General features: G+C 33.9%; 1 protein-coding gene across 7 annotated transcripts in view; it reads left to right on the forward strand.

Annotated features, from left to right (window-relative positions):
* The window catches only part of LOC127877394 (transient receptor potential cation channel subfamily M member 3-like), a 279,970-nt gene that overhangs the window by 121,005 nt on the left and 137,234 nt on the right, over positions 1-21,731 (forward strand). For all 7 annotated transcript variants that reach the window (XM_052423217.1, XM_052423218.1, XM_052423216.1 and 4 more), the window contains one exon: positions 19,255-19,334. In XM_052423217.1, the coding sequence (XP_052279177.1) occupies positions 19,255-19,334 (80 nt within the window). The remainder of the gene's footprint in view (positions 1-19,254; positions 19,335-21,731) is intronic.

The following is a 21,731-nucleotide window of genomic DNA, read 5'->3' on the forward strand; positions in this document are numbered from 1 at the left end:
ACTCAAAAAGCATGTTGATGCAGTGTTTTTTGAAGAGAAGTGTGTTTAAGATAATCGGTTGCGCGTTTTACGACATCGGATTTTGGGCCCGAATACAACTCGGGGTACAGTCTAATATGGACCGAGTACAATTACGTTTATTTACCGTACATGGGGTACATGTAAGTATACTAAGAGTACCCAGGGTACATGTAAATATACTTAAGAGTACCCGGGTATACATGTAAGTAGTACCAGAGCCGACAATGACCAATCAAGCTCCATTATCCGTCATGAACCGACTCAAAAAACCGAGTCTGCAATATTTGACTTAATTTTTGGTTTGGTTGCTCTCGAGGGATCGAAAATTTCAGAATCTTCCTAAAAGCCCTACGGGTTTGATCCCCAGAAGCGACATTGAAAACTAGCATACTTTGCTATCTAAAAGGTTGCTAAACCTGATATACAATGATAATGTGAATTTTTTCTCACATGATGTTCATCAGTCATATTACTGTGAAACCATTTATTTTCGTCGGCACAAAATTTCGCCCTTTTCATAAAAATGACTATTTCGTCCGCTCTTAAATTCGTCCATTTCTGGTTTTGAAAAAAAACCGTCCGATTTGTTTGTAATACATGTCATACGGGGTTGCGAAAAAAATCGTGCTGGGGAAAGAGAGGTGACACTTGGTAGTCACTTGCAGGAGGTGGGCCTTGTTTGGCATATGCCAATTAACAAGTCTGTTATTTTAGGTGATAGTAACTGTCCCTTATTATTTCATGTCATTGACACGTTCTTTGTTATGATTAGCGGATAAATGGGACTGAATAATTGTTAACGAGTGTTTTAAACAACGAAGCCAATTAGTCTTTTTCCATTACTATCACGGTCAAAGAGCAGAATATATTTCAGTCAGGTGTTGATCACACATCGTCATATTTTAATTGCGTTTAATAGGTTTTTTTTTAATCCGGATTCGCCGCGTGTGGGCTGTATAATCTGCAACACCCCTGAAAAACACAATACACACAATGGTTAATAAAGTTGTTAACAATTAGCGCTAATCAACACTATTACACCTAAACGAAGTCGACGCATTCGATACAGCCTTATTGCATTCGCGTTTTACAGGAAATGTCAGTTGTCAGTACACTGTATAATGAACACCCCTTTGTGTCAAAACCGGATTTAACTTGAGTGTGAATAGTCGACTGTTTCATGTTCTTTGTATCAATACCATCTGTGTATCTGTATTATAAGTATACCAGTCAACAAACAAGGTGCGCGCTTCCGCATATGGGTATTCGGATGTTCAAAAAATTGACCTACGGTTTAGCGTTCATGCCGTCGAACGCATTAAGCAATATTACTCGTTTTTTTCACTATTTCTTTATTTGCAAAAAAATACTAGTGGCTTATAACTTACCTTGCAATATTTTTTTCTCGCATTTTGCGAGTGTGCGAGTGTTAATTTCGAGCCCTGTGTATATGCGTGGATTACGCTGGATTTAAATGCCTCATGCCTACGGTAATTCAGTCTTTTTTTTTTTTTTTTTTATTAATTTTCAACAAACATCTCTATTACAACATGAATACACATATGAAGCAACACAACATTTTGGTCTCTTACATATACTAAAGTATCATATGCATTGACTATGTCTGCACTTATACGTGTTATATGTATATACTAAGAGAAAAAAAACACACACTTTATTTGTTTAGGTATGAACATGGTATTGCTTAACATTGTTACCAGAAAAATATTGTTGAGACGATGCTATGTTATTTTCTAAAGAGTGAAAAGGAGAGGGGAAAAGCTAGATTTGATAATAAGAGAGTTTTAACATTGATTAATAATTTTAATATAAAAAAATAATAAAGTGAAAAATAATTAAATATATATCAAACAAGAATCAAAAGGCCCGCAATATTTGACATATTTCACAAAATTTGACACAAATAAAGAGACATTTAGCGGTTTAAAAAGAAAGATTAAACAGAAAAATCCTAAAGTGTCGGGGACGTAGGCAAGATTCTTAATGAGTAATTTCAAAGTTGTGCCATTTTTTATTATGTTGATCAATTTTGCCTTTTTCGAAGGCAATTTGCTTTTCTAATATAATTTTCATTCTTAGAGCATTGTTGAAGGTCTCAATATTTGGCTTTTCGGCTTTTGATTTGGTATTGAATATGTAAGATTTCATAAGGATAATTATAAAGTTAATCACTTGATTATGAGTGCCTCCTTTTTTAGTTCCAAAAATAATATCAATTACATTCAGTTCTATGTGTAATTGTTTTCTATTTAATAACAACGTCAGCTCCTGCCATATGGGTTGTACAGAATTACATTCATATAAAAGTGTATAATTGTTTCCTTACAACTTGCGCAAAAAGTGCACAAACTTGAAAATGTTAGATTACATTTATACAAATATGAATTAGTTGGTAGTATGCACTGTAGAATCTTATATTGAAAATTGCGTAAAGTGTTATCTATGGTGGCTTTAAATGGTGTTAAATAAGCATGTTTCCAGTCGATACTTTGTTCATAGGGGGACATTATGTCTTCCCATTTCTTTTCTTGTTTAGTTTTATTTTCATCTAAGGTTTGTTGTAGATTATATAAATATTTACACACTTTTTTTGATTTTTGTATTTTTTCAAGTAATGTGTTATGATTGAAATTGACAAAATCCATTTGAGATAGTTGTTGTTTGTAGGTTATTGGGATACTTTTGATTAGTGTGTAATATTTAAGATAATCTGTTGAGGGTAATTCATATAGGGTTTTAAAAGCTTCAAATGTATAATAGGTTTTTGACCTAAAGTCGTATATGTGTTCGAGGAATTTTATACCCTTATTAAACCAGTTTAGGTAGAAGAAGGTATGTTGGTTATTTTTTTCTATCCTCGAGTTATTCCATATAATCGTTTTGTTTACATGCCCTTCTTTTTCTTTCGATTTAATCTTGTTCCAAGAGATAATGACATCTCTGAGGAATATATTTTTAAAATTGGAAACAATATGTTTTCCATTAAGTGCACATTCAAATACAAGATTTCCACCATATTTATTAAGTTCATTCTGATAGAACATTTTCCACTGCCCTTTATTGTTTACGTCTGTTAATCTTTTGACCCAACTGGCCTTATTAGCATGTATTAGAGCAGTAATATCGGTAAGTTTCAGCCCTCCTTGATCTATTGGTTTAACTAGGGTTGTTCTTTTTATTTTTTCAGGTTTGCAATCCCATACAAATTGGAATATAGATTTATTAATTGTTTGTAATATTTCATGATTAGGGGTTGGGAGTGCTGACAATGTGTACATAATCTTTGGCAGGGCAAAAGTTTTAACCACAGTGACTTTTCCAAGGAGTGTTAATTTTCTGTGTTGCCACTGTTTTAAGCAATTTATAAAGGCAAGTAATTTTGGTTGCAAGTTTTTGTCTATATTGAGATGTTCATCATTGGTGAAATAAAAACCCAGTGTTTTAGCTTCTTCAGAGGTCCAAGAAAAATATTTGTATTTGTTAAATATAATTTGTGTGTTTTTAAGTGAACCAACGCGCATTACGATGGATTTTTGTGTATTTAGTTTAAGTCCAGATACTTCACTGAAGTCTTGAATAGTATTTATCAATGTTGAAAACGAATTAAGCGTTCCATCTGTCATATAAGTTGTATCATCTGCGAAAAGTGTTTGTTTTATTTCTTGTTCTTTTATTTTTATTCCTTTGATGTCTTCATTCCTTTCAATAAAGTTGGACAATATTTCTATGCTTAATACAAAAAGAGTTGTTGATAATGGACAGCCTTGTTTTACGCCCCTTTGAATAGGGATAGGTTCAGATAAGTGTCCGTTATTGATAATTATGGTACTTATGTCAGTATAAAATAATTTAATCCATTGTATGAGTTCAGTTCCAAAATTAAATTGTTTGAGACTTTTAAACATGAAGTCGTGATCTAAACTATCGAATGCTTTTTCATAATCGGCAAAGAAAAGAAGTCCTGGCTTATTATTGTTATTCATATAATGAATGGTTTCAAAAATTGTGCGTACGTTCTCGCCAATGAATCTACCTTTTATAAATCCTGTTTGTCTTGACTCAACTACAGACGAAATAACTTTTTTAATCCTGTTTGCGATTGTTTTGGTCGCTATTTTATAGTCAACATTTAATAAACTTAATGGTCTCCAATTATCTAGTGTATCTAGATTTTTTCCTGGTTTTGGAATAAGTGTAAGAATACTTTGTTTTTGAAGTTGGGTTAATTGTCCATTAACAAATGAATGGTTAATTGAATTAATATAATGTGTTTTAATAACTTCCCAAAATACCTTGTAAAATTCTGCGGATAAACCATCTGAACCGGGACTTTTATTATTATCCATCTCTTTTAAAGCGTTTAAACATTCATATTCTGTGAGTAAGCCTTCGCATGATTGTTTCTCATTTTCTGACAGTCTTTTTATATTTAAGTTAAAAAAAATTATTTTTAACTTATGAATGGTTTTACTTTCGTAATGTCTTTTTTCAAGATTTGCAAAGTATTTGGTATTTTTTTCATTATGTTCAATGTGTTTGGCTCTTGCTCTTACTAACATGCCATTTATTTTCTCTTCTATGATACTATCGTACTCTATTTTAGTTTCTTTATACAGTTTGAATATATTTTCGTTGTTATCACTGTTTGTATTGATTTTTTGCTCTAGTGACTCTAGTTTGTCAATGATAATTTGCTCTTTTTCATGGTTTTGTTTTTTTATCATTGTAGAGAATTTTATACTAATGTCCCTTACCGTTCCTTTTATAAGTTCCCACAGTGTATTTGGACTACAGTTAGTGTTATGTTCCACTATGCTATGAATTTCTTGTTCAATTTGATTTTGATACTCTTCATTTGAAAGCATAGCATTATTTATTTTAAAATAACCAGGTCCTTTTTGTTGTATTTTATTGTCAATAATTATTTCAATCAAAGAGTGGTCTGTCTTATATCCCGGCTTTATTTTTGCTTTATTAATTATATTACATATATTTTGGGAAATAAGGTAATAATCCAATCTACAAAAAATAACCGGTTTTCCACTTGAATGCCATGTATAACATTTTTGTTCTGGATGAAGAGCTCGCCAAATGTCTATCAAATTGCATGAATCGACTATGGAATTTATTTTGTTCCTGCTGTTTATGTGTGTATCCTTTTTGCCGTTCTTTTTGTCTAGATTTGGGTTAAGTATTGTATTAAAATCGCCTCCTATTATGTAATTTTTATCCATATTTTGTAGTAGATGTATTTCCAGTTTTTCAAAAAAACATATTTCATCTTTGTTTGGACCATATATATTTATTAAGGTGATTTCTTGATTATTAATAATAACATCAATTGTGCATAATCTACCGGGTACTAATTCTTTAAATTCGCCTATGTTTACATTATCTTTATTTTTTATTAAAATTCCTAAACCTTCACTATTTGATTTGTTCCCACTGTAAAAACTTATTCCACTCCATTCTGATTGCCATTTGTTTTTTGTTAGCTCACAAACATGTGTTTCTTGAAGTAAACACACTGTGTAATTGTTTTCTTCAAACCATTTGAATATACTTTGCCTTTTATTAGCATTGTTGAGACCTCTCACATTTAAAGAGCATATTTTTTCATACATTTTTTTCTCCAAAAGATTTTATTTTTATGGCTAAATTGAATCGTACTGAATCTTGCCTATTAATTTTATAAAAGAACATAATTATATCCTGTTTTATTGACATGTGTTGGGTTTTTGTGTTTATTTCTACTGGTTTAAAAGAAAATGTTATTAACGTTAGTGTAGATATGAAAATGTGTACAAAAACATCACAACAATAAACATACAGACGATAAGTACATGAATACATATGAAAATCAAAGCAGGCATTAACATTACCAATACAGAAGAAAACCCCCACAAACATTCAACTAAGTTAAACACATGTGATTCGTAATTATTTAAGTTTCCTAAATGTGATAAAGCGCCATTTAAATATAATAATACAAGTGTATTTAAAATAAGCACATGAATGCTTATGTGAATCAAAACAAGCGTTAACATTACCAATGCGGAAGAAAAAACAAATATTCAACTAAGTTTAATAGATATGATCTTTAATAATTTAAGTTCCCTAAATGTGCTAAAGCGCCATTTTTAAATATACGATGTTTTATAATATCAACCTGGATTTTAATTCTAATGTATATAAAGTCGGCTATTGTATGTTATTAATAATAAGGTAGTTATTAATATGTGTACAAAAAAAACATCAACACATTACAATTATAATATAAATCTGGATTTTGATTCTAATGTATACAAAGTCAGCTATTGTATGTTATTAATAATAAGGTAGTAATTAATATGTGTACATAAAACATCAACACATTACAGGCAATTAGCACATGAATACATGTGAAAGTCACATAAAATGTACACTGTTTTCTAATAACCAACTTGATTTTGATTCTTGTATACATAAAAGCAGCTATTGTATGTATATGTAAATACTGTTAAATATACTTACAACCTAGTTGTGCCAAAGTATAGTTAAAATAAACAATAATTTATCCTTTTATCCTTTATATTGTTTAACCAACAGCTGGTGATTGCGTATCAGCACATTATGTTAACTCACACTAACAACACCACTAGGTTCTTACATTAACTGTATTAAAGCTGCTTAGCTGTTGGGCTCCATTTTTTATTTCTATAAAAAAAGTTTTAACAGTGTTAATGTAGCTTATTTTAACATATATGACCTAAATTATATGATATATTGTTAACAGATTTAACATGTTTTCAAACATGTGTCAAATATATTTGTTACCTATCCGGCGCAATTAATATGAACATGTGTACATCATATTATACTGCTAAGACATGCTATTCTAATATACTATGTGTTATACAAGTTTAGGTATAGGCGTTTCTAAATCAATCTGTTCATGTATGACAAAATAGAGTAATAAGGCAAAATATGATACAGTTTTTATCATCTACAGTTTTTATCATGTATTAATGATCACTTAAATGTAAGGAAATCTTATATCTAATATGAGATCCTGTCAAGGATAGTGGTAAATAATGTTTTGTTGTAATTATCCCTTACCACCGAAAGCAAAAGAAAAGGGATTAAATCACAAGTTTTACAATATCTATAGCCACGGTTGAGTGGTCACTAATCCTTTGTGTGTAAAACTGCTCCTGGATTTAGGACAGGTATCTGTAATTGTACATCAGTGTTCATGTTTGTATACTTCTCAAAATCAGTTAGGCTGCACACAATCTCTGGTTTTACTGCTTATATTGTAAATAACTCTAGTTTTCAGGTCTGCTGGGTTATTGCTTTATCACAGTATTAATGAATGAATAGTGTGTTTTCCTGATCTAAAAAAAACCCAAAAAAACACATGTTCTGCTCATGATTTCTATTTTTGAGGCCATGGTAGGTTCAGCCATTCGTCATATTGCTTGTATAAGACTCTGTGTATGTTGCCATCTCGGTTTTTATAAAAGATTTTTCCACTTCTACTCCAGACTGACTCTACAGTGTCTCTTTTCTTTAATCTCACAGAGTTGAAGACATCTTGGTTTAATGGCGTAAGGTGTTCACTAGGGTATATTTTACCCTGTTTTAACTGCCTGCTCATTTTTATGATCTGGATCTTTTTGTCTCTTGATACGAATTTTATAACTACCGGTCTGCATTTTCCATTTTCAAAACGCCCTAGCCTATGACCATAATCAATATCAGTTTTGCTTAGTTGGATACCAGTGTGCTTTTTAACAACATCTGCCACAAGCTTCATTGTGTTTTCTGGTGTTTCAGTTTTATCCAGATCTTGCAATCCATGAAAGACCACGTTGTTAATTCTGGTATATTGTTCTAGCTCATTTAATGCTTCTTTGTTTTCATACTTTTCTTTAATCAAAGTTTCCCTGTTCATCACTTTTTCTGCGTTTAACTCAGTATGCAATTTGTCTATCTCTTTCTTCAAATTCTCATTCTCGCTTTCTCTATCAAACAGCTTTGATTCCAATAGCTCGATTCTATGGAGAAGACTGTTTTTCATTTGCCCAACAATTTTTTCAATCATGTTTTCAAGACAGCTGTCATCTTTCATCAAAACATTTGAGAGTTTACTATTTATTTCACTTAGCTGTCTAGAAATTTCTTTGATGCTTATGTTATCTTTATTTACATTGCTTTCTGTTTCTTGTTTTGTATTTTTCACATGTTTAGGCTTCTTTTGGACTGTTTTTTGCTTTCGTCTTTTGATGAATTCATGCTGATGTCTTGTTCACTTACGCTGCTTATATATTTACGTTTATTGTCTTTTTCCTCACTTTTTTCATCACATTCGCTCTCAGATACTTCTGAAACTTCAAGTAGTTCTGAGGTCATATCTTTAATGATGTTTTTGTTTTGTGGAGAATTTGATGCCATACTTTTTTGAACAGTATACTTTGGAATGTTTCAAAAATAAGTTTGATCTTTTCTTTTGAAGCTAATATGTATTTTTCATACCTTTTTTGTTTTCATGTCCAGTATTCCATTCTAAACTTTAGCACAAATCATTTTCTGTAACAAATTCCCAACACTGAGGCTAGAAACTTTTAAAACATTGTAATTTTTGTTCTCCAAAAGAAACACAACATGCCCATTCAAGGGAGAGCACTCAACTCCCGGTAATTCAGTCTTATTTGTTACAAATATTGGACATGATTGTTCGTTAGGATCTTGAATTTGTCCATCGGTCGAAGGACGAAAAAGGCGAAAATTAATGTCGGACGAATAATAATGGTTTCACAGTATATGAAAACTTACAGCAGTAGTAAACAACTGGACATAATTAATGAACGCATCTTTCATTTGTCTTTGACACTTTGATTTTGACATGGCCTAGATTTAAATATGTGACTGGACTTTACCAGCACTCTTGTAAAAATGCTAAAGTTTAAATGTACCATTGAAGATCGCCTAAATCCAGGTTTTGCTATTACAGACGTGTGGAAAGTTTTAAGGGTGTGACAAGTAAGCAAAAATTGGTCATTACCCAGAGGCCACAACTGTTCTTTGACTTAAAACAAGAAAAATCAGTGCCTGATTTAGATTTCCTTATATAGTTCAATAAAAACTAATTTCATAAGCCTGGTAACAGTTTAACGGTAATGCTACCAATGTGTCACACCAGGGCCTTGAATTTGAAATCTAGGACATACATGGTAATTTCTTCATGAAATCAGGACACAAAATCGTATTTTAAGTCCTTTATTGACCTGGCTATAGTTCTCAGATTATTATAACCTCAATCAGTATATTTATATCATTATTTATGCTTTGTGTATTGTAAACATATACACAATCATGCAGTTACATGAAAGCAATAAATAATATCAAAGCTACCCATACTATAAAGGTCCTTGACAAAGCCTATGGTCAAAATGTGAACACATTGAGTGTAATCGCCATCTCGTACCAGCAAAACAACACGTTGACAGGTTGTCATTTTTGACAGTTCTACTTTCACTTTCATTTTGTGATATCAAACTATTAACAATTATGTGGCTGAGAAAAATATCGCCATTGCTTTTTATGCGCCCGGTAGGGTGGCCTTTATCAGTTGAACTGTCAGTCAGTCAGTCAGTGTGTCAGTCTGTCCGTCCGTCCGAAAACTTTAATGGCCATAACTTTTTTAATATTGAACATAGCAACTTGATATTTGGCATACATGTGCATCTCATGGAGCTGCACATTTTCAGTTGTGAAAGGTGAAGGTCATCCTTCAAGGTCAAATGTCAAATATAAAGCGTCTGTCTGTCGGTCCGAAAACTTTAACATTGGCCATAACTTTTTCAATATTGGCGTGCATGCGTATCTCATAGAGCTGCACATATTGATTGGTGAAAGGTTAAGGTCATCCTTCAAGGTCAAAGGTCAAATTTTGCAATATTGAAGATAGCAACTCCATATTCGGCATGCATGTGTATGTCATGGAGCTGCACATTTTGAGTGGTGAAAGGTCAAGGTCATCCTTCAAGGTCAAAGGTAAAATATATGGGTTCAAAGCTGCGCAGCAGGGGGCATTGTGTTTCACAAACACAGCTCTTGTTTAATATATTTTCTGCACATTTCTTAAAAAAAACTTACATCAATACACGATTTTCTTCGTTAATTCAATAATTCCTGACAGACTTGTGTACATATTTCGCTTACATTTTGACGCGCGTAGGTAGGACCGCATTACCGCTTCCGAAATGTGTATTCATACTATTGCCTTCGAGGAACTTATCTGATGTTTGACGGAAAGGGCCAAAAATGTGCGAGTGTGGGTCAAGTTCCCCACAGGCACTACTTTCCCGTTCCCCCAAATTTTTTTTCCGTACCTAAAATTTTTCATACCCAATTTTTTTTCTTACCCAATTTTTTTTTCGTACCCAATTTTTTTTTCATCCCCAATTGTTTGTTCGTACCCAAAACTTTTTCGGTCCCAATTTTTTGGTTACCAAATATTTTTTCGTACCCAAATTGGTTTTCATACCCAAATTTTTTTCGCAAAATTTTTGTACCAATTTTTTATTCGTACCAACATACACAATGGTGGTGATTGTGGTGATGTAGATAAACTTAACTTTATGCTTTTATATCCATCCTCTCAAAAGCATCGTCACACCAGTACTGTCAGTACTTTGATTGGTAAATAAATTGTTCACAATGTGTAGCTAGCATTTCATGTTCAAGACCTGTATTCCTTAGCTCAAAGGTCACACTTATAATCAAGTCTGAGATATGTGTGTCATAAAGCTTGTGAATAAGGAATGTAAGGCAAAATACAGCATTGACAACTTGTACATTAATTATTCAATCAGTTGTAATATAGGATGCTTCTAATACTCAACTTGTTGAAAGGATATGCTTGATTTCTTGGGTCTGGAGCTCAAAGCAAGTGAAATCATTACAAAAGCAATGGTAATCTTTACAAGTGGTTGGATACATGGCTTTACACGTGGTATTGATAAATAATTAAACATCATCTTACACAATCATGGTCCATACATGTGTCAGGTAAAAGTGGATTATGTATAAGAAATGTTCTAATGACGAGGTGTCAAAGTAATATTTCCCCTTAATTTACAATTAATAAATGAATAATTTCCCAATGTGCAGTTTACAGGCATCTTGGGGCCTTGACATAGTGACGTTACAATCATTATCCAAACATTTTTTGTGTGTAAAGAAATTTATATGGATTTATTGCAAAATCATTGCATTAATTATATGGATATTTTAAGGTCGTCAGAAGCAAATTGAGATTTGGGGGGAGGAGGGGGTGGGTATGGGAGGGGGTATAACCCTCCCGTTGGTGGGGCTTTTCCCCTGGACATTTTTACAAATTTTAGCATCAAATGGAGCATTCTGGTGCTTTTTTATGCCTAATACCTAACCTTATACATGTGTATTGCAGGCATATTCTGATTGACAAAAGTTGTGACAAACAGACAGACAATGGAGAAGTGATATCTATATGTTACAGTTTGTACTTTGTAGCAGGCGACACAACAATAGGGATCATGTGGGTTGAAAGAACGTTCTTCGGGATTTTTTTTCCCAAAGCGTTTTAACCTTGCTTCATGGTAAAGATATTTGCAAATATATGGGTATTAAAATGAAAAAATATGAAAAAAGGTCTTTTGCTGAAATTTCATTTTTTCCGAAAATATTAGGGTGGCAACCGCTGCCCCTGCCTCCCCAGCTCCGGCGCCTCTGTATTTCCAGAAGATACTATAGTTTCATGCATTACTGCATAGAATTTCTTAAACAGTATTCTGCACTCTTGCTGATTGCCTGTTGCCTAATTCTAAAAGGTTTTGCAATATCATTATGAGCTCAGACAGAAGTGATAATAATACCCCATAGCTTATTAAAATGACAACATGCAAAGTCTCTGACATTGGTGAACTAAAATGTGACAGCCTGTCAATCATTCAGACAGATGAAATTGAGATGTTATTGTTGTGTCCCAGAAGATGCCTGAATACTTGCATGTGCAGCACAGATACATCCCTGATAAACTGATTCTGGTCCCTATGTTTTGTATGTAGCACTTGAGTTGTACTGTATCATTCTGTATAAGACACAACACATGAACTTATTCAAGACACAAGTTGCCTGCACTTTATATTGACTTGTGTTTTTTAATTAAATTATTAGGAAACCTTCATTTTTTTCCCCTGCCATAGGCGGAGGGATATTGTTTTGGCATTTTTCGTCCGTCCGTCTTTCGGTCCGTTCGTCCGTCCGGCACTTTTGTGTCCGGAGCCATATCTTGGAAGTGCTTTGAGGGATTTCCTTGAAACTTGGTATGAGTATATAATTATATGGATAAGAGGATGATGCAAGCCAAATGGCATTGTACACCATCAGATAATAACAGAGTTATGGCCCTTTGTATCTTGAAACAAGAAATATCTTTAAAAAAGATATACGGCGTAAATAGTTTAATGAATGAGATCAAGGATAGCGAATGTCTTTTTCTGTGCAGTTCTTAGCTGCATCACACGCAGTACGGGATGTTACGGGGAGTTTTCGCGGCTTATTTTACATTATAACATATTGCTGGTCATAAACCTATAGATACAAAACAGAAAACCAAAAGAAGAATGGAAGTGAAATTTAAACATATGAGTCAACCGGCCACACGAGAACAAACCTGTTTTAGTGGTCTGTCGGGCATTGCTATTTGATTCGATTATTAACAGTATCGAGAATCATCGTGCTCATGCTTAAAGTGATATTATGGGCATTTTGCACTGTTGAATTGAGCTGAAAAGAATTAACAGGTCAAAATAGTTAGTTAAAATGTGGTTACTGATCAATTACCTGCAACTCACCTTGCTACCAGTTGTTTATAAAAATATATTTTAGATTCGATATTCTTACGTGACCCACCCAGTCCTGTAAGCCGAAATAATCCGTAAAACAATATTGTGTCTTTGTGTCGTATGAACAAATCTGCACTAAAACTAAATTTAGGTTCAACTCGTAAACGCATGATCAGTTGTCAAACGAAAGTACGGTTGATATTCAAATGCATTATTTTTCTCTTTCTGGTATATTGTTTTAGTATGTTGATGCTGCATTAATTACTATAAGTGTATATGAAGTAGAAACATCAAAAATAATCAACGGTTGCGATAGACACCTATAAACTGTTACATGCTCATAATATCACTTTAGTACATTAGGCAATATGGTGGAATAATTATTGTTAAATTTATTAAAAATAATATTTATCATTGTATTGTTGAAAACACATTAAGAATCTATTATTGACATACCATAATTATATTGCTGAATATCTTCTTTTAACATATTTCTGGTCTAAAGAAAATTCCAGGTCACCTAGTTCACGGATAGCGTCTTTATTATATAACGATGATTTTACTGACCGCGAACTCCGGTGATGACCTGTATATAAACTCTGAATGTCCGCTTATTGACCCGAAACCTCGCGGGTTGAAATGCAATTCGTTAAAGTGAGGCCTCGCTTCCACTGCTCTTTATACTTTTACATGTTAACATGTTGACAGGGATATGGAAGTAAGTACTAAATATGAGAACATAGCCTTTTAAGTATAAACGCTTTTGCGCTGGTAATACTCTGAAAATAAAAGGTGTACGCACAAACTGTATTGATGTCGAGAATTGAGTGTAAAACTGTTCTATCTATTAAGCCTTTTCATTAGAGATAAAATTGTTTCATACAGTAAAACAGTGTTACAAAGACGCGGATATGTTTCCAATGTTCTGGTGGTATACTCAAATCAGCCAATGGAATAAATGAAGTGTATTCATTCGTACCTAGCCGCGGGAAATTTTATTTGAATTTTATTGGACACTTACAAAGGTCAAGTCAGGGTGAAAAGCTGGCTTATTCAGCTTACGCCGAAAAAAGCTTTTTTTGTGTGTCCGGAGCCATATCTTGGAAGTGCATTGACGGATTTCATTGAAACTTGGTATGAGTATATATATGGCTAAGAGGATGATGCACGTTGGGTTGTCCATCCGTCCAGAAAACTTTTGTGTCCAGAAGTATAGTGGCGGGGGATATCAATTCAACGAATTTGCTTGTTACTTTTATTTTCAAGATCAGGATATTCTGGTATGCAAGCCTTCTAATTTCATTGTCCAGTCTTTTCCATGCATGTCTGTGCTGGAAAAGGCTTGAATTTACACAATTTAAGGACTAATCCCTGGAAAAAGTACTTATTTTCTGGGAATTACATGGTTTTCCATGTCATAACACTTTTTCAGCATCAGTTCCATGTTAACCAAGTCTGGGTTCAAAACACTTTGCAATGTTTACGCTGTCTCATTCTGTATTTCTGACCTCTGGTTTCCTCCGAGATAAACTTGATTGTGCCAATATAACCTACTAATTGGGTGTCTAGATAGATTTGCTATTGATTAGATGGTTGTCTATGTCTTTGTTAAGAGTTTGTTGATGTTCCTTTTTTAAATTAGCGTGTTTTTCTTTGTCTGATTTGTATGACGTATTACATGTTATGCTCAATATATTAACATTTATTTGCAGAGATAACTTTGCTTTTTTGGACGTTTCTGGTAAAATAATATATTGTTAAGCATTTTAACTGTATATGCTTTTTTGCTCAAGCAGTCATATTCTCTGAAACCACACAAATGAGGGCTGTAACATTCATGATGTGTTATATATACAGTACAGCCAACGCAGAACAAACATATTTCGAGATCCGCGGCGGGTTAGGCGAAACAAGTCGATGCGGCGTCAGCCGTTGAAGCCGCGGCAGTATGCGGCAGCAAGTCGCATTTCGGACAGATGTTTCTATAACGCCGAATCGATGCGCATCATAAACTAAAATTCTTTTTAAAATGATTGGTCAATAAATTTTGAAAGAACAATCATACTAATATTTAACATAATAATAAATTTAATGTATCTATTACTGCATACTTACTATTTTTCCCGTCGCTACTCATAACCCGATTATCCCGTATATTTCAGTTTTAAAGCAAATTCTGGTAAATATTTACGATAAAAATTCTCATGAATTTCAAGAAATACAAACATTCGCCATTTTTCAAAAGTGTCAAATAAATTTTGGCATTTGTTTCTATGTAAAGATGTGATGAAATCACGCCCAATCTGTTTTGTTTTTTTTCCACTGAACACACGTAAATCGCCTGAAATGATGTTCATGATTTTATACAACACAAAATACACCCACACTTTCCATGCGACGTTCTACGTGTCTGCATAATTTTCGCATGCTTTTTTTTTTTAGACAAAGGATAAAGCACTGTTTATTTGACGCTAGAATTTAATTGTTAATGTCGCGTTAGCATTAATATTCGGAAGCGTGTTTCGGATTACTAATTGAATAATGCTCATTTGAGAATCAAACGAAACATTTACAGTTGTGTAATTAATTCAACGATAATTTGTTAAGGCGCATTACGTGTCTAAATATTTGAGGACGTGATAAAGCATCATATACAAATCATATCCGCTTATTAAAATGTGAAAATAATAACTATAAAAGTAGCGTAAATCTAGGTTTCGACGCTACACAAATGTACATTTAGGTGTATATAGTTGCACTCAATCCACCACGAACGTATGCGGCGGATTTATTCCGTGAAAGTACGCGAGGTTAATACAGACTCGGCGTCGTTGCGCAGATCGATGCCGCGTGCCTTGGCGATTTGCCGTGTGAACACACAATGCGGCCACCAAGTACTAACTTTCTGGCCATGGCGTGACCGAGGATTATGTTTGTTCCATGTTGGCTGTACTGTACTTCCCCTGAAAAGGCTTCATGAACTGTACATGACCTTTGTTAAAAAACTGTGTGCATTAATGAACATGAACAAAATGGTCTGTTCATGAAAAAATTGTCATTCGATCTTGAATATTTTTAAGAAAAAGTTCAATAACATGTTTATGAATGTGTTCAATAAAACGATCATTAATGACAATTTGTTCTCTTGTCCATTCAAGAACAATATTTCCAGATAAAAAATCCTTATTTATGTCTGTGAATTAGTTGAGAACAATGCATCTAAAGAACAGATGTTATGGCCTCACTTATCAATTTTACAATGAACTCAGTCAAACATGGTTGACCAAGTTTAAATACTGGCAACATTCTGAAGCAACAGTTTTGCAACACTGCTAACCATGCTTTTAATATGTTTTATTGTGGTCAAACAAGATTCAAGATTTACTTTTGACAGGCAGAAATGTTGACCATGAGTTACATAACCATGATTTGCCAATGGTCTGACTGTGATAACAAAATTGACCAGTTTTTAAGCTGGATGGTACATCATTGCCAACCATGTTTTGACTAGGGTTAACCATGGTCATGCTTGATTTATGGTTTACATCAATAAATTATGGAAATATACATGCAAGGACTATGCATCAATGCCATGAAATCCTTTTGTCCATGCCAACACAATAAAATTTAGAATCTCATCTATCATAAAAACATTTCTGAAAAATTTAGGTAATAATTTTATTATTTTAAACCATAATTTTCATCACATACCTGTCATCAATGTATGCTCTCAATAGTAAATATGGATGATGCCATACATTTTTGTTTAGTTCAGAAAGTATTTAGTTAATTAACTCAAGCTCATTAACTTTTCAGATCTCATGAACTTAAAATATCTCATCTAAATAGGTTTGATATTTGGCATGTAAACTCATAAGGTCTTCTACCAATTCTGTTATTATTGGATCATAAAAGGCCACATCATATATCTGCTTAGTTTCAAAGTAGTTGCGGTCCTTTTAAAACATGGCCACCAGGGGGGAGCATTAAAGTGTCCTTATAATGGTGTTAGTGAAATATTGTGAATACTATTTAAGTTTTATTTATAGTTTTTGCTTCATGACATAGAATAACAACATTAAAGTGTTTTTTTTCATCTTATGATATTTCCCGCACTTATATAATAGTTAAAACAGATGAAAGCACTAAATCCCCCTCAAAATCTCATATGAGCCCTTTAGCCCTTATTTTATAATCATATTACCAATAATATTTAAAACTCATGGGTAAGGTCCCAGACTTGCAAATATAAAGGCTAAGGACAATTGAATTTGATTGTGCAGAACATGGTCCTCCAATAATTTTACAAGAAATTCTTAGTTTTAAACCTTTCAGTGCGGTAACCGCAATTTGAAGGCCTTTGCAAACAGTTTGGATCTAGATGAGATTCCACAGAACGTGGGGTCTCATCAGGATCCAAACTGTTTGCTATTCTGATAGTATTCATTGAAAAAAAAATCAAAGAAAATGCTAATTTTACAAATTCAGCAGACAACATTTTAGCAGATGACATATTTCCCAGCATGCAAAGGGTTAAAGAAGTAATACAAAACTCATACTTTAATGGCCTGTAGTCAGGGACAAGGTCGTTTATTCACAGATAATAAACTTATCTTAAATAAATAGGAAGATTTTATGTTGTTGTGTTACCCTAATGGCATTCAATTGATCCACATCAGTATATGAACATTGTTTGGAGACTATCAGATTTTAGAAATATATACATAGTTCGTTATACAATTCAGTAACACCAATTGAAACGCTGTTGTAGCTTTTTATGATAAGATTTTACACTTCACCAGATTTGGAAACCTTATAACATAAATTGCCAAAAATTTTAACTTTTTGTCGTTTCCTGGTTGTCATTAATGGTAATAATATGACAAAACAATGTTGCCTTTTTTAGGTGGACTTGTTTTGATTGTCAAACATAATGCATGGTTTTGCTAATTTTTCATTTTAAAGGGAGTATCACTTAATTTTATGTTTTCTTAAAAAAGTTTTTTTGTTTTGTAATTTTAGCCCATTAGTTTTGAAACTTTTTATGCCCCCCTTCAAAGAAGAGAGGGTATATTGCTTTGCACATGTCCGTCTGTCGGTCCGTCCACCAGGTGGTTTCCGGATGATAACTCAAGAACGCTTGGGCCTAGGATCATGAAACTTCATAGGTACATTGATCATGACTCGCAGATGACCCCTATTGATTTTGAGGTCACTAGGACAAAGGTCAAGGTGAACCGAAATAGTAAAATGCTTTCCGGATGATAACTCAAGAACGCATACGCCTAGGATATTGAAACTTCATCGTTAGATCGATCATGACCCGCAGATGACCTCTATTGATTTTGAGGTCACTAGGTCAAAGGTCAAGGTCACGGTGACCCAAAATAGTAAAATGGTTTTCGGAGGATAACTCAAGAACGCATATGCCTAGGATCATGAAACTTCATAGGTAGATTGATTATGACTCGCAGATGACCCCTATTGATTTTGAGGTCACTAGGTCCAAGGTCACGGTGACCCAAAATAGTAAAATGATTTTCAGATGATAACTCAAGAACGCATACTCCTAGGATCATGAAACTTCATAGGTAGATTGATCATGACTCGCAGATGACCCCTATTGATTTTGAGGTCACTAGATCAAAGGTCAAGGTCACGGTGACCCGAAATAGTAAAATGGTTTTCGGATGATAAGTCAAGAACGCATATGCCTAGTATCATAAAACTGAAGGGTTGATTGATCATGACCCGCAGATGACCCCTATTGATTTTGAGGTCACTAGATCAAAGATCAAGGTCACGGTGACCCAAAAACGTTAAATGGTTTCCGGATGATAACTCAAAAACACTTAGCCTAGGATCATGAAACTTCATCGGTAGATTGATCATGACTGGCAGATGACCCATATTGATTTTCAGGTCACTAGGTCAAAGGTCAAGGTCATGGTGACATGAAACTTTTGCCTAGGATCATAACACTTCATAGGTACATTGATCATGACTCGCAGATGACCCCTATTGATTTTCAGGTCACTAGGTCAAAGGTCAAGGTCACAGTGACAAAAAAACGTATTCACACAATGGCTGCCACTACAACGGACAGATAGCCCAAGGGGGGGCATGCATGTTTTACAAACAGCCCTTGTTGAATTTATTATTTGGATTTTATTTATTAATTAGATTTCATTGTCTTAAAAAAACAAACAAACAAAGCTTAGACATAATTATTGTTCAAAATAAGTCATCTTTATTCCATTGCATCCCATGAATGTAAAAAAAATCACCGAGTTTTGGCGTTTATATCTTTACAGGCATGCTATGGTTCTGTGTATTTCAGAGTCAGAGATCATGGATCGAGCGCACGTTCATGAAGCGGGAATGCTGCAGGTTCATACGAAGCTCACGCGACTCGGGAAAGTAAGTCTCTGATTTCTGATCTTAGTCAGTTCAAACCTATTTATTTGAGCTTCATTGCATCTAAAGCCTTAGTGTGTTTCATGGGTAGTACCAGTCTTGGGTGTGGTAAAGAATATATAGAGAATGATCCCTTAGAAGGGATGGATTAAACCCATGACCCTCTGATAACTTGACAGACACTATGCCAGCGAACACTTTAGCGCATTGTTCATGCATACGATTGTGAAGCACATGTGACAAGTAACTGGTTTATTTTTTGTTTGTTCAAAGGAAACCTGTCAATTAGATAATGTTTGAGAAGAACTGCTTCATTTTCAGATATTTGTAGGACTTCAAGTCTCTCTAAGAAACATATGTATACTTAGCCAATAAGAAATATTTGAAAGCTAAAGGCTATTTTGACCACTGGTGATGCTAACATAATGGGGAAAATCCAAAATGTTTGTGTAATCAGATGTCTTTCAATCTGTCTGTCTGAAGATATAAACTTGACACCAGGCATTCTCTTACAATTTTCAGAGTCAATGTCATTCAAACTTGTAGGCATAGTTCCTTATAAAATGAAGTTGTGCATTTGCGACCCTTCAACCCATTCCTTGCAAAATAAGACATAAATAACATGATAATTAGTAACAGAAATTCATGTTTATTTACAGTCCCAGAGAAGCACTTTTTTACATGGCTGCGTGTAACGCAATAAAACCTTTCTTGTATCGTATTGTATACTATTGTTGTTATAATTTTATCTGAACAGTCCCCAATGAAACCTTTGTCCCATTATTATATTATAATGCACTTCACACTTCTGAAAAATGGCGTATGTTTGTGTTTATGAAATTCTTTAACTCATTTATTGTCATACATGGCCAGAATTATTATTTGCTAATTGATGTTGTAATTATATATGATTATCGGATGTATATGCACACTAGAAAAGAGATACGTATACAGTTGTCTATACCATTGGGTTTATATGCATGTATTCGCGAATGACACCGCAACTGTTTATATGCATGTACTGAAACACCATTAAATTTCGTGTGGTACGAATTTTCGTGGATTTCGCTAGTCCGCTGAACCACGAATTCAAGTACCAACGATTATTATACATTTTTAATCCGAGATCGGTCATTTCCGACATTTTCTTTGTTTGTCGGTTATTTGAGATATTTGTTTTTTTAGCTCATCTATTTTTTGAAAAAAAATTATGAGCTATAGTCATCACCTTGGCGTCGGCGTTAGCGTCCGGTTAAGTTTTGCGTTTAGGTCCACTTTTCTCAGAAAGTATCAATGCTATTGCATTCAAACTTGGTACACTTACTTACTATCATGAGGGGACTGGGCAGGCAAAGTTAGATAACTCTGCCGTGCATTTTGACAGAATTATGTGCCCTTTTTATACTTAGAAAATTGAAAATTTTGGTGAGTTTTGTGTTTAGGTCCATTTTATTCCTTAAGTATCAAAGCTATTGCTTTCATACTTGCAACACTTACTAACTATCATAAGTGGACTGTGCAGGCAAAGTTATGTAACTCTGACTGACATTTTGACAGAATTATGTGCCCTTCTTATACTTAGAAAATTGAAAATTTGGTTAAGTTTTGTGTTTTTGTCCACTTTACCCCTAAAGTATCATAGATATTGCTTTCATACTTGGAACACTTGCAAACTATCATAAGGGTACAGTAAAAGGACAAGTTGCATAACTCTGGTTGTCATTTTTACGGAATTATGGCCCTTTTTATGTCCCCCACTATAGTAGTGGGGGACATATTGTTTTTGCCCTGTCTGTCTGTCTGTCTGTTGGTCTGTCTGTTGGTCTGTTTGCGCCAACTTTAACATTTTGCAATAACTTTTGCTATATTGAAGATAGCAACTTCATATTTGGCATGCATGTGTATCTCATGAAGCTGCACATTTTGAGTGGTGAAAGGTCAAGGTCATCCTTCAAGGTCAGAGGTCAAATATATGTGGCCCAAATCGCTTATTTTATAAATACTTTTGCAATATTGAAGGTAGCAACTTGATATTTGGCATGCATGTGCATCTCATGGAGCTGCACATTTTGAGTGGTGAAAAGTCAAGGTCAAGGTCATCCTTCAAGGTCAGAAGTCAAATATATGTGGCCCAAATCTCTTATTTTATGAATACTTTTGCAATATTGAAGATAGCAACTTGATATTTGGCATGCATGTGTATCTCATGGAGCTGCACATTTTAAGTGGTGAAGGTCATGGTCAAGGTCATCCTTCACAATGTCAAGGTCATCCTACAAGGTCAAACATCATATAGGGGGACATTGTGTTTCACAAACACATCTTGTATGACTTAGTAACTTTGAATATATGGTTAAATTTTGTGGTTCGATCCACTTTACTTCAAAAGTATCAAGGCTA

Source organism: Dreissena polymorpha, chromosome 4, assembly GCF_020536995.1.
Source record: "Dreissena polymorpha isolate Duluth1 chromosome 4, UMN_Dpol_1.0, whole genome shotgun sequence".
Taxonomy (NCBI): domain Eukaryota; kingdom Metazoa; phylum Mollusca; class Bivalvia; order Myida; family Dreissenidae; genus Dreissena; species Dreissena polymorpha.